General features: G+C 45.8%; 2 protein-coding genes across 2 annotated transcripts in view; one reads left to right on the top strand and one right to left on the bottom strand.

Annotated features, from left to right (window-relative positions):
* The window catches only part of plxnd1 (plexin D1), a 61,317-nt gene extending 52,118 nt beyond the window's left edge, over positions 1-9,199 (top strand). Inside the window, exons 26-36 of the mRNA XM_076100076.1 lie at positions 62-208; positions 387-543; positions 906-1,009; positions 1,896-1,959; positions 3,272-3,306; positions 3,938-4,042; positions 4,231-4,394; positions 4,489-4,636; positions 6,971-7,111; positions 7,228-7,302; positions 8,188-9,199. Coding sequence (XP_075956191.1) covers positions 62-208; positions 387-543; positions 906-1,009; positions 1,896-1,959; positions 3,272-3,306; positions 3,938-4,042; positions 4,231-4,394; positions 4,489-4,636; positions 6,971-7,111; positions 7,228-7,302; positions 8,188-8,304 — 1,257 coding nt within the window. The 3' untranslated portion in view covers positions 8,305-9,199. The remainder of the gene's footprint in view (positions 1-61; positions 209-386; positions 544-905; positions 1,010-1,895; positions 1,960-3,271; positions 3,307-3,937; positions 4,043-4,230; positions 4,395-4,488; positions 4,637-6,970; positions 7,112-7,227; positions 7,303-8,187) is intronic.
* On the bottom strand, positions 8,583-12,854 carry exorh (extra-ocular rhodopsin). The gene is made up of 5 exons (XM_076100088.1): positions 12,396-12,854; positions 12,113-12,281; positions 11,765-11,930; positions 10,870-11,109; positions 8,583-10,289 (listed from the first exon to the last, which is right to left on the bottom strand). The coding sequence occupies exons 1-5, from the start codon at positions 12,754-12,756 to the stop codon at positions 10,161-10,163; spliced, it is 1,065 nt and encodes a 354-aa protein (XP_075956203.1). The 5' UTR covers positions 12,757-12,854; the 3' UTR covers positions 8,583-10,160.
* Between the last annotated feature and the right edge of the window lie 478 nt (positions 12,855-13,332).

The raw sequence follows: 13,332 nt of genomic DNA, 5'->3' as shown, positions 1-13,332 counted from the left end.
GAATAACAGCATCTCTGATTTTTGACTCCACCTCTCTCTCTCTCTCTCTCATGATCTTCAGGAAACGGTGGGTGAGCCTTTCTTCCTGCTGCTGTGTGCAATCAAGCAGCAGATCAACAAGGGCTCCATAGACGCCATCACAGGGAAGGCCCGCTACACCCTCAACGAGGAGTGGCTGCTCCGCGAGAACATTGAGGCCAAGCCACAGGTCTGCTCTCACACACTCTCAGTTCTTCTTTCACGCCCTCGGCTTTGCTTTCTACAGCTCAGGGGTCAATGTCGAACTCGCACTTTCAATTAAGTCGACTGCCGGTAAAGTTTCGGTCATGCTGAAATTCAAAACTTTGCAGAGTTTGAAATGTTTTGCTCTCTGTTTATTTTCGCAGAACATCAACGTGTCCTTCCAGGGCTGTGGCATGGACTCGCTGCCCGTCAGGGTCATGAATACAGACACAATCTGCCAGGTGAAGGAAAAAATCCTAGAAGCCTTTTATAAAAACCTGCCATTCTCCCAGTGGCCCAGAGCGGAGGATGTAGACCTGGGTAAGAGCACATTTCCTCTGATTATTTCCATCCTTTCCTCTCCCCTGCCCTCTGAGATATAGTAATCTCCTTTGCAAAAAGGTCAATTCTTCTCATGAAGCTCAACTAACCCGAGGCTGCAATATAATAAATGACAGAATGCATCGAGGAGAGTGTACAGTCATAATCACAAAGAGTTATTGCTTTCAAAAGCTGTGGAGCCTGCAGAGCTGATTTGATTAATGGTGCAAGAATATTTCCACAGGTCGTGACACAGAGAGTTAAAGCACGGCTGCCCTCCGTCTCGCATGTTCTTCTCCAAATTTAGGATGAAATTGTCTAATATCACTTCCCGTCCCTTCTCCGCTCTCATTCCTCTCCAGAGTGGTTTGACTCCGGCAGCAACAGTAAGGTTCTGCAGGACGTGGATAGCTCCTCACTGATGGAAGAAGGCAGAAAGAAACTCAACACGGTCTTCCATTACCAGGTGTGTTATGTGTGTTTGTGTGACACCGCTGTGGTAGGTGTCATGGTGTACCTGTATGTTCCTGATGTAACGGCAACAGCGGGGGTGTTGAAGGTGAGAACTCCTTGTAAATGGTGTCACTGGTGTCCATGGGTGGGAGGACGTTTCTGTGTCGGCTGTAGGTGCCTCTCTTTGTGTTTTGTGTGCTGTTGTATGATGTTTCTCTTTATGTTCAGGTCCTTCACTGCAGCTTAGCTGTGGCAGAGCGGCTGCAATTATACCGTCGTTATGCAGATTCTGAATTTAGACTTACAGTGTATTTATTACAGCATTTAGGTAATGTTTTACAATAAAAAAAACAATAGTTGATAGTTGTAATGTGTAACAACTGCTACTGAATATTTACATTGTACATTTTAACACCTAACTTAAAGATCCACTCCAGACATGTTTTAAAAAACAGAATAACAGTTTGTGTCTAATGTGTTTGTTTGTTTACCTTCATTTGTGCGTGAGTAAGCGGTTACTTGGTGACCCTCGACCTTTCACCCGGTACCTGTACTTGTTAAGTGCTCTGTTTAGTTTTTGCTGAGCCATCGGGACAGAGCTGTGAAAGCAGTGAGCTGCAGCGTGTACTAACAGTCTGGGTTCACTGACAAGGCTGTTCAATCCATTTCACCACGGGTTGACTTTAATGAGCCCGGCCAGGCTCCTGCAGACTGGCCACCACTCTAGATGCACGCAAGACTGACACACACACACACACACACACACACACACAAACAAACACACCTCTCAACACTGCACTCCCCTTGAGGGCATGCTTAATGATGCCGTCCTGGTGCACCCCAGCTGACCCCTGACCCTGTGCCCTCTGTCATCTCTCCCTCCTTCTCTGCCTTCACAGATCCCAGAGGGGGCGTCGCTGGCCATGAGCATGAAAGACAAGAGAGATAACACCCTCGGGAGAGGTACGTCACCCACAAACACACCCACACCCTGTCGCTTTGTCACACACACTTGGATAAATACACGCACTCACTCGATCACAGGAAACGGCACATGCTCAGTTGATCACGAGAACACGATACACACATGTAAACATGCATGAAACCATACACCCTCCCAACCCCAACAAGACACAGCGGACGTCTAAACACACTCGCACCTAATAAATCACAACAACTCCTGCTTTGCATAGAAGTTACGCTTACCGCTTCATTCAGAGCTCTTTTTCTGCGTTATAGATGTTTTCCATTAGCAAATGTCAGCTTGTGGGGGAATAAAATGCAACAAAAGCGGGCCCATTGTCCAGCCTCAACCCGGAATATAATGACTGCTCTGCCTGTTGACAGATGAGTTTACATACAGCTTTTAATGGGCTTGTCTGCTCGTTCGTCTAGGGTCTACCTTACATAATCAGTACCAGGCCAGCGCTCAGTTCTGCTCAGGCTCTGTCCATCAAAGCCTCTCCTCTCATTCATACTGGGCCAAAAAAAAGGCTTATGTGGACCAAACCTGGCGCCGTCTTCAAAGCGTCAAGGGGTGTTATGAGCCTGTAGTGCTCCCTGGCTAATATAAAACACTGTCCTGCCTGCCTGTGATCAGTGTTGTGGGTCCTGGACCGAGGCCCGTCGGGCACGAGCATCTCTGGCAGAGTTGGCTGTAATGAAAGCACACTCACAATGCTGTTGTGTGTTTACGTGTACACTCGCACAAATGCCTGTCTCTGTTTTGGCTGCGTACAATAATTCACTCTATTTGTTTGTACGCTTGGAGCTTGTGTTTGGACATGCGTCTGCATGTATTCGGTTATTCATATGTTTTTCACGAATGCACACGGGTGTGTTTGTGTTTAGATCTATATATAAACCTGCACGGTTTAATGCTCTTTCCCAGCGCTGGCCCAGCATTACCATCTCATTACACCGGCTCCAGAACCAATCACAGACTCTGTGTGTCTGTCTCCCCTAATCTCTCTCCTTTCTCTCTCCTTTCACTCGTAATCTTTCTCTTTCATTCTCTCAGACAGCGCCCCCCCCCCCCCCCCCAACCGGCCCACAGTCCACCTTAATCACTTTCTCCTCTTGCATGTACTCTATCTCCGTTGCTCTCCTGTCAATCTCCCTCTTGTGTTTTTTTTTCTTCTCAACCTCCTATCTGTCACACTCCTCCGTGCTCCCTCCTCCTGTCTCCTCTCGTTCTCTCAGGTCTCCACCCTGCTGATTGCACATTGTTTCATGCTGTATATATATATATATCTTTTTGTCTCTTTCCTTTTAGTTAAAGATCTGGATACGGAGAAGTATGTACACTTGGTGAGTATCTCCTCATAGGTAATCAACATGTTTCTAAAAGTGCGCTCTGGGTTTATTAGCAGAGCTTCTCCTGTGTTTGCCACTGTCAGTCAGCCCGGAGCAGGCATTACGACAGAGAGAACTGTGGGTGAATGGAGGTGACACGGAAAGCTGCTGAGAGGACATGACAGCACTAATGCGGCTTAAGCTCTTTTATAAACGTCAGCCAAGATATGGGTCCTTTGACTTTATAATAATGAGTTTCTTGGAACACAATTTGCCGGGTGAATAGTTAGTTTAACAGGACAGTTCTGTGGTCCTTTTTTGACACAAGTAGGTGGATTTTGAAGGCTTCTTTCTGTTCCCTTACCCCTATTTAGACCTGTATGAGCAAGTCAGAGACATGATCCTGTACACAGCAACCAGAGAAAAACATAAGAATTCCCATCACTTTCCCAATTCTGTATATTATCTAGCGCTTCAAAATACCCTGATGTGGTTTCTGGATCATGTGTCTAATGACAGAACCAGAAAATTCCCTTTTGACAGCAGAGACAGCAGAGACAGTAGAGCATTCATTGAGCCTCTTATGAGGGGGTTTATTACCTCAACTTGTGTGCCGTGTGTTGACCTTTGACTTCTGGTTTTCCAGGTCCTACCTCATGATGACCAAATGGAGAACAAGAGGTCACACAGGCCGAGCCACCGCAAGAAGGTTTTGCCTGAAATCTATCTGACACGTCTGCTGTCTACCAAGGTGAACACAAGAAACTGACGCTGACACTACAAACAGACTGAAGTTACAGCTTGATATCTAAGTCATCTTTCTATTCCTTATTTCTATGACCCACATTAGCCTCAGGAGCCTTTTTCAAAATCTCCACATCCCATTAAAACCATATCTCTGTGTATGCATGAGCCGCCTTTTTTTCTTTTCCTCCACAGGGAACTCTTCAGAAGTTCTTGGACGACCTCTTTCAAGCCATCCTCAGCATCCCTCCGGATCGCCCCCCTCTGGCTATCAAATACTTCTTTGACTTCCTGGAGGAGCAGGCTGCCAAACGGGGCATCACAGACCCAGACACCCTGCACATCTGGAAAACCAACAGGTAGAGATCTAAACGCTCTGATTAAAGTCCCCTTTTGGTCACCTCGCTGTGCAAGTGCAAGGCTTTAAAAGGTTATATTTCTCTTTCTGTGCAGCTTACCACTGCGCTTCTGGGTGAACATCCTGAAGAATCCTCAATTTGTGTTTGATATTGAAAAGACGGATCACATGGATGCCTGTCTGTCTGTCATCGCCCAGGCCTTCATAGACGCCTGCTCCGTTTCTGACCTGCAGCTAGGAAAGGTGAGATTATCTGTCTGTCTGTCTGTCTGTCTGTCTGTCTGTGGAACATCAGCACCATTAAAAGTATTAATCAGCTATGAGAAGTTGCTGTCTGCATGGTACCCTAGATGCAGAGACAGCTTTCATTGAATCATTTTGGTATTGAAGAAAACTTAAAACATATCATGATTCTCAGGCAAATTCTGGAGTTATTAGGAGCTCCCTTTTTTTCTATGTTTTCTAAGCAGATATAAGGACGTTCATTTGTGATGAACACTGGAGATAATTATATTATTAGCACTCAAACTTCCTGAGATATCGTGTTCATGAGGGATGTACGGACGTGCAGACATACTACTGAAAGAAAATGTCTAAAAAAGTGTCAGCATGAGATAGAGGAGGAATAGAAACCAGTTTAGGAGAGGTACTGACCAAAACTGGCTATGAGTGTGCGACTATATTCCTTTACACAGAAAAAATGTGAGTAAAAAAGTCATAGTATCATTAAAACTTTCATATAGTCATATATGCCATACATATACAAGTGCTTTCGCCCTACAAATCAGTCATGACTTAAACCTTTTGACATATTTGTCCCTTACACTTCACGCAGTATCTTTGCCTCACGTCTCTCTGAGTTTGACCACACACACACACACACACACACCTCCTCAGTCCCCCTGTGAACCCCTATCCCTAAACCTTCAGACTGTCATCTCCATCTACCTCTCCTCATGTTATTTCAGCCGAGTCGGCGGATCCAAGGTCATGAGCACCAGGGATCTCTTTTTGTGCTATGCGAGAGTGAGTGTGTGTGTGTGAGTGTGTGTGTGTGCTCAGGCGTGCATATGTCTGTCTGTCTATCTGTCTGTGTGTGTGTGTGTGTGTGCTTGCATGTCAATGTCCTCACTGCTCACAAATCCGTCTCATCCCTCAGACACCGTGACCCTGAGCACGCTCTGCTTCCTGTCTCTCTCTGACTGGCTTCCTCCCCGGAGGGAGCTGAGGACTCATCAAATGATGCTCCTCTTTCACCGAGAAACAGTCTGATTTATAAACTTCAGTTCAGAGCCAAAGAGCCAGCGCTCTCACGGCAGAAATATTCTGGTGTCCGTCCGGGCAGGTTCATACCTAATGGAAGCAAAGACGTACATAATACAAACCTCCTCATTTACATGTCGCATCTGTCCACAGACACAGTAGGTCCTGTAGGTCAAGGAGACTGGCATGACACACCGCTACATTTTCCTCGAGTGTTGACAGTCATTAGCTTGTGTGTGTGTGTGTGATTGCCTGGGGACAGGGCAGTGAAGGGTACGGGGTCTGGATTAGCCGGAGCACAGCACGGTGAGAGAGAGAGGGGCGGGAAAACTAAGCAACCCTTGCTGTTTCCACTGAAACCCTCTTTATCTGGCGAGATGCAGACATGGAGGGCCACGGGGTCACAGGGGGGTTACCGGGCAGATGGGCGAGCAGCAGGAAGTGACCTTGCGGACAGGAAGAGAGAGAGAGAGGGTTCCCTATCAGAAGGAGCGACTACCGCCACAGGCTTTCCACTCCCCCCCCCTCCACCTTAAATGCCCATAAACATGCACACACATGCAAACAAACACGCACATCAGGTGACACAAATAACTCGTGACACACAGGAATAATAAGGTGCGCTGTAAGCACATTCGCTGATGCTGAAAGCTGAGGCTGGCCGTCTCTTTCTCCCCTGTCCTACTTTCTTCTCCGTCCCTCTCTCTCTCTGGCACACACACACACACACACTCGCTCGCAAACAGTAGTCGCCACTAAAACCCGAGTGTGCCCACAACCTCTTAGCCCCGCTACTTTTCTTCTTGCTTGAATAAGCACCAGAGCCTGAAGTGACTGTGGAGAGAGTGGCAGAGCTGTGAAGGAGTATTGTTTGGACTGGAATGTTCTTTCTCTGGCTCTGGAGTTTATGCGTCTCCTGTTGTGCAAAAAGGAAACTGTTCCCTCCCTCTCACTTTAGATCGGGTCATCGACTAATAACATCCAGTTTAACTGAACAGCTCCGTATTAGGACAGTAGCACCTCACTGCAGACTGCGCAATAATATACAAACCTCTTCATTCAAGATTAAGGTCCGGTGCTGAATTATTAATTAACCTGCAGAAGAGGGTACATTGCTTTTAGCTTCCAGCCCGCTGTAGCATTCAGTAGTACATGAATTTGTGCATGTGGTTATGTTCGTAAAATGCTGTGTGTCTTGGGCTTGGTGAGCCCGAAGGACAGTCTGTGTCGAGCATGCTCACATTTGATCCAGAGCAACAACGACCAACTAAAATAGATGAGAAATGTCCTGACTGAAATGTGTTTTTATTTCAGGACTCCCCTACCAACAAGCTGCTGTATGCCAAGGAGATCCCCGAGTATAAGAAGAGAGTGCAGTGCTACTACCAGCAGATACAGGACATGCCCCCTCTCAGCGAGCAGGAGATGAACGCTCACCTGGCTGAGGAGTCACGAGTGAGTAATGTGTTCAAAAAGTCCCCGTGTGTTCGTGACCTGGCTCCACAAAACCTTGCCATTGCATACATTTATTTTTCATGGAGTCTAATATAAGTCTATTGTCTGTCTTGTAGAAGTACAGAAATGAATTCAACACCAACCTGGCCTTGACAGAAATCTACAAATACGCCAAGAGATACAGAAACCAGGTGAGAGAAGAGATTCTTTCTGATGTCGGATCAGATATGTTACTCGTGTTTAAACCGGCCCGTCTCTGCAGCCACAACACCACAGTCAACCGCTTTTGCCGTTTTAAGTTTCATAGACGGGTATCGGAGCGTGACGCATCAGTGTGGAGGATCGTGTGCATGTTGAGAGATGTAGTACACTGTAAACAGCTGTTCAATCCTCCCCTCCAGCCCACGTATACCTTTCACTTCAAGCAAACAGCGTGCTGTTTACCCTCTCTTTATCATTCACCCTCATCTGCGTAATGACACCGTTAAGTTGTTGCTTCACATCTCCTGTTTCTCTTTGAACAAGCACTCTTCAAGCCCCTGCTGTCCTCCCCCATGTTTCCTTACTGCTGGTGACTACTCTCAGAAGAGGCTTAGTCAGTGGTGACTGTGCCTTAATGGAGCACCCTCATGATAATACCGTTTAGCTGCTCTCCTCTGTCATGCTACTGTACTGACGTGGGCCCGGGGACTTAGACTCTGATTCACGGAGCTCTGTGAATGGCCCCTGATTGCCTATTCTCTCGCCCCAGCTCAGTTCGCTCTGCCTCATAGCACACCGCCGCTAAGAGCCCATAAATCCCACTGACACCGTGACAACTATTGGGCATGAAAAACAGAGCAGATGTGGGTTTTGTAAATATGTGAAGAGCAAAGGCTTTTGTGGTGTGGAGGCGTGCGTGAAGGATGGAGGAGAGGCTGAAGCACTTCACTTGTTCCTCTGCTGCTTGTTCGCTCAACTTTCTATGTCCAGGCAGGTGGCTGATTTCCTCCCTTTCCCAGATAGATAAACGCATGAACGCTCGACAGCCGCTAAAAGCCTATGTTGCATTTTTCTTTTCTATCTCCCTCGGTCAGGTGGTGAGCGCTCTGGAGTCGAACCCAACCGCACGTCGCACTCAGCTGCACCACAAGTTCGAGCAGGTCATTGCCCTCGTGGAGGACAACATCTACGAGTGCTGCAGCGAGGCCTGAACCCGCCAGTTCTCCACTAGCCATCTCTTTCTCCTGCTGACAGCTGCCTTTCTCCTGCCTACATAGTGACTTGGGAACGTCGGCCACTAAAGGCGTAAGCCTTCATAAGTGTCATTATTATTCCCACAGACTGTAAGAAGCGTGGAAAGTGGCAAAGGACTTAAACCTGCCTCTCAAGCGCCACACATTTGCAAGGTGTTCCCCCTCTGATTTTGGAAAGCCAAGCAATTTTCCCAAATCTTTCTCCATGACATGGAAAGAATTCCAGTCTGGCTCAGCTATGCTTTAGAGGGATGGTGTAGGGGCCGTGGAGATGAGGCTTATTCTGGATGTCTTTACAGTTACTGGGACCTACAGTAAGCCCTGGTGGCGATCTTAACGCACTGAACCCTTTTCTCAAGGGAACGAGCCAATGATGCACTGTACTGTATTATAATGTCCATAGCAATATTTATAGATGTGTTAAAATGCTTTCAAGTGGCCTGTTCATCAGGATGAGTAAGAACTCCTCCCATCTACTAAAGCCTGCAATGTTCTCAGGTGTGCTTGGTGAAGATGGGTGACTCGCTGCCAATCGGTGCTTGGAACAATATGACCCAATGTGCTTTGCAGGTTTGTGATGGGTTGAGATGTGGAGAGAAATATAAATGACTAAAGTTTATGGAAATCAGATGTAATGTAGTTCACTGGGAAGAGCTGCATCAGTATAGAAGTGTTGATCAGTGTGCTTGTAAACGAATGAATTTCTTGTTGGATTCTGACCAATTTAAAAGAGGGAAATTTACATTTATGAGAAAAAAAAAAAATGTGAGCTCAATATAAGGAGAGACTGTATTTGTGATGCCAAATGATTTGTCAGAGTTTGTGAAATAAATTACAGTATTTAGGATTTTAATGTGTCTCAGGATGACAATGTGTATTGTACTAAATCTCAAAAGTGCTTGATTTCTAAATGTATTACAACGTAGCAAATTTGAACATTTGAACACCATTAAGATCTGACCCGCCACCCAAAAGCACACAGACGAGCATCTGGAACTCCTCAGTCTTGTAAAGGTTCTCATGATGCCAGTTAGGGAAAAGGAGTCATGCAGATATTTAGCTTTGTCTTTATTGCAGGATACAGAACAACTTCCACAAGATCCTAGCCTTTACACAATAATACCCCCATTCCTCATTAATACACAGGCATGTTGACAACACAAGCCTCCGATACATACACGCACACATCCACGCTCTTGCAGGAGGCGCCCTCTCCCTGCAGAGGCTGATTTCAGGTCCATCTGTTTACACTCACTGTCTCAGTCAATGCCAAGAGCAAACTAACAACCCCAGCTCCAACACCATGAAGACCAGAGGACAGCCCCACCCGATGCCTTAAAACCTCGTCTGATACATCTAAAGAAATTCATAACTAGCTTCAACTAAGTGATCAAAAAATGGATTGTTTAAAGCGCATTTTGGGGATTTATATATATAGCTGCAATTACTTGAACAAGAGTTGATGTGGATGAACTCATGCGGCATGGTGTGTTTTCACCCATTATGTGCATTTGGGTAGTGGGGAGCTTGGAATGCGGTCAGCTGGATAATCACATGGACGACACCCCCTTGATGCCGGGTTACACTCTGTGCAGCCAGCTGAACACTTTCCATGATTGAATGGATTGAAAATACACGAGCTGGCTCTTGAATACATCAGTCCCACCAAATGCGTGGTTGTGTCGGTGCAGTGAAGACACATGGAGAGGTAAGTCAAGAGGATTGACCAATAGAACATAGTGCTGCTTGGCAGTGGTAGGTCCCAAGGTGTGCAAGGGCAGATGGGACATTGACTGGGGAGGAGAGGGTCCCTGTCAAGCGGGGGCCACCTGGCTGGATGAGACGGACGAAGTCTGAGTTTTGGAGGTGGAAGCGGTGGTGCCCTCGTCGCCTCCAAATGGATTTTTTCCGCAGCATACCGTGGTGATCATGCAGTTTCTGAACTGGAGGCCGAAAAAAAAAAAAAGAATCACAGTTACACCTTCTCATTGATCCAAGAAGTACTGATGGTTTAAGAAGTTATAGTATGACATTAAGATGTCAAAGGCATTAAAAGTCATAGTTTAGTATGTCATCAAAATGTAAAAAAGTCATAGTATAGAATGTCATCAAAAAGTCATAGTATAGAATGTCATCAAAAAGTCATAGTATAGAATGTCAAAAAAAGTCATATTTTAACATGTCATAAAAAAGTCATAGTATAGAATGTCATAAAAAAGTGATAGTATAGAATGTCATCAAAAAGTCATAGTATAGAATGTCAAAAAGTCATAGTATAGAATGTCATCAAAAAGTCATAGTATAGAATGTCAAAAAAGTCATAGTATAGAATGTCATCAAAAAGTCATAGTATAGAATGTCATCAAAAAGTCATAGTATAGAATGTCAAAAAAAGTCATAGTATAGAATGTCAAAAAAAGTCATAGTATAGAATGTCATCAAAAAGTCATAGTATAGAATGTCGAAAAAAAGTCATGCTATAGCATGTCATAAAAAAAATACTTAGATAGCTAGATCACATACCTGTCTGTTTAGCAGAATGTAGATGATTGGGTTGTACAGAGCAGAACTCTTGGCGAAGAAGGCCGGAGCAGTCATGAACACTGGTCCGAACTCGGTTCCTTGATTGGCAAAGATGTACCAGGCCACCGTGGCATAGGGCACCCAGCACACCAGGAAGGAGATCACCATGAATATTACCATACGAGTCACCTCTTTCTCTGCTCTCTGGGTGCTTTCAGACTCCTGCTGCAGGGCTGCAGCCTGAGAACAGACAGAAGCAGTTATTAACTTATTGAAGGGCCAATCGTAAACACGAGGGTCAGCACATCACCGCACTGAAACACATGGGATTAGACTGCCAAACTGACGGACAGGTCCTTTAATCAACACTTGAAAATGGTTAAATCCACAGTAAGTTATTCGTGTTTTCTCATGCTGTTGAAGGTTTGTTTATATCTGTAATATATTTCAAACACAGCAGTAAAAAGCACTGAAAAAGTCGTGTTGTATCCCCTTTAAGTTTGTTATCACGTCATTTATTTGTTAGTCTAAAAAATGATGTCCTCTCTAATGATAAATGTCAACATTATTTTGTAAATATTCATGACTAATAAATTATCGATGTTCTACTATCTATTATTAATGAGGGCATCGGGGCGACACTGTGAGCAGGCAGACTGCCCTTCGGCTGGAGGACCCGGGTATAAGCTGCCATGTTGGCAATGATCTGCCCTCCTGAAGAGTCCTTGAGCCACTAAATCCCTCACATCTCCAGAGACTCCGCTCTGTGATGCTGCTAACCTCTGTGGCGGGGAGAAAGGTAAAAAGAAAAAAATTCTCTTTCTCTTCAAGGATAAACAAAAGGTATCACATCCTTATTAATAATGTGTTGTCTGACAGCGGTGTTCCGTCTTACCGCTCGCACAGTGCAGAGTAGGCGACCGTAGCAGAAGAAAATGATGAAGAGGGGGATTGAGAAATGGAGGACAAACATATAGATGACGAATGAGGTGTTGTTGATCTCGGGCTTGGGAGTGTAGTAGTCAATCCCACAGGAACACTGCATTCCCTCGGGGATGAACCTGCATCCACACACGACAACAATCAAAGGATTTCCATCAACACCATCACACTCGGTATTTGATACGAGATGTGTGCTGCAAGTACAGCAAAGGCACTCTCTGATGTGCTTTACCGTGCAAATGATATTTGTTATGGTTTTAAAGCCTGGAAAGCACAGTCTAGACACTGAAACATACAGTACCGGGACCATCCGAGCAGAGGGGGAGTGGCACAAGTCATGGCCATGACCCATGTGAACACCAGCCCAGCGATGGCATGTTTCTCCTCAAAGCGGAAGTTGCTCATTGGCTTACAGACCACAATGTAGCGCTCGATAGCCAAAACCACCAGAGACCAGAGAGCAATCTCTCCTGAGACATTCAAATAAAGCAGGTGTAAGCGTAAATACAGCACACATATACCTGATATTACACTTGTACAGACACAGTATTTGAGATTTCAAAAATATTCATCTCATCTCTTACCTCCTAAGGTGGCGAAGAAACCTTCGACGTTGCAGCCGGTGGCCCCTAAGATGAAGTATCCGTGCAGGGCCGTGTAGAGAGTCACCGTGAAGCCCCCGATGACCATGAAGAGGTCGGCCACCGCCAGGTTGAGCAGGACAAAGTTCAGAGGGTTCCTCAGCTTCTTGTTTTTGAACGTGACATAGAGGGTGAGGAAGTTGACGGGGAAGGCGGTGATGATGAGGAACAGCATGTACGCGGCCAGAAGAGAGTACTTCCAGGGCTCAGCCAGGTAGTACTGAGGGTGCTCAAATGGGCTGCGAACCAACCCGGTCTTGTTGGACATGGGGACATAAAAGTTGGGTCCTTCTGTGCCGTTCATGGCTGCAGTTGGTGATGTTCTTTTTCTTTTTTCTTCTTCCTCTGAGACCTTAGCAGTAGATACAACAATCTGTGAATCTTCTAAAAGGGGAAATACAGCGAGTGGGTCTTATAGTGCAGCCGTAGTGCAAATGGAGGAGCGAGAGGACAGCTGGAGGGGATGGATCTTTTGGAAGTGAGATGTGCTCTGGAGCCCCCTGAAGCGATGCAGCACCTTTTAACAGGCTGGTCGGATTAGGGACTCGCAGGGAGCGAAGTGTTAGCAGAGATGGAATTAAGACACTCCGTCTCCCTCTCTCACACAAAGCATTACAGGAGACAACTCCAGAAATAGCTATGCGGTATGTTAAGCATTCTCAAGGTGAGGGGGTTACAGCCCGGGCTACCCAAACCCCATCATTACTGTCACACGCATCGATGCATCATCAGAATGAGATGAGAGTGGGAGCGAACGCAAAGACGGAAGCGACCGGTTGTTTTTTTTGAGTGGACCAACGACAAATTAAATTTCTTATTTGCATCCGTGAAAGCTTAATCCCTAACCGCTGCATAATGCAGAGCTCAACTCATAGCCTTT

Source organism: Anarhichas minor, unplaced genomic scaffold, assembly GCF_050575085.1.
Source record: "Anarhichas minor isolate MPS153535 unplaced genomic scaffold, ASM5057508v1 ptg000003l, whole genome shotgun sequence".
Classification (NCBI taxonomy): Eukaryota; Metazoa; Chordata; class Actinopteri; order Perciformes; family Anarhichadidae; genus Anarhichas; species Anarhichas minor.
This window is presented reverse-complemented; position numbering and strand designations above follow the sequence as displayed.

Bases quoted from the DNA above. Each gene is read 5' to 3' on its own strand.
- exorh (XM_076100088.1), bottom strand. From the start codon at position 12,756: ATGAACGGCACAGAAGGACCCAACTTTTATGTCCCCATGTCCAACAAG. The intron at 11,110-11,764 runs GTAAGACGGAAC...GTCTGTTCTCAG, and splicing joins TACTCTGCACTGTGCGAGCG to GCTGCAGCCCTGCAGCAGGA. The intron at 10,290-10,869 runs GTATGTGATCTA...TTCGGCCTCCAG, and splicing joins ACATTCTGCTAAACAGACAG to TTCAGAAACTGCATGATCAC.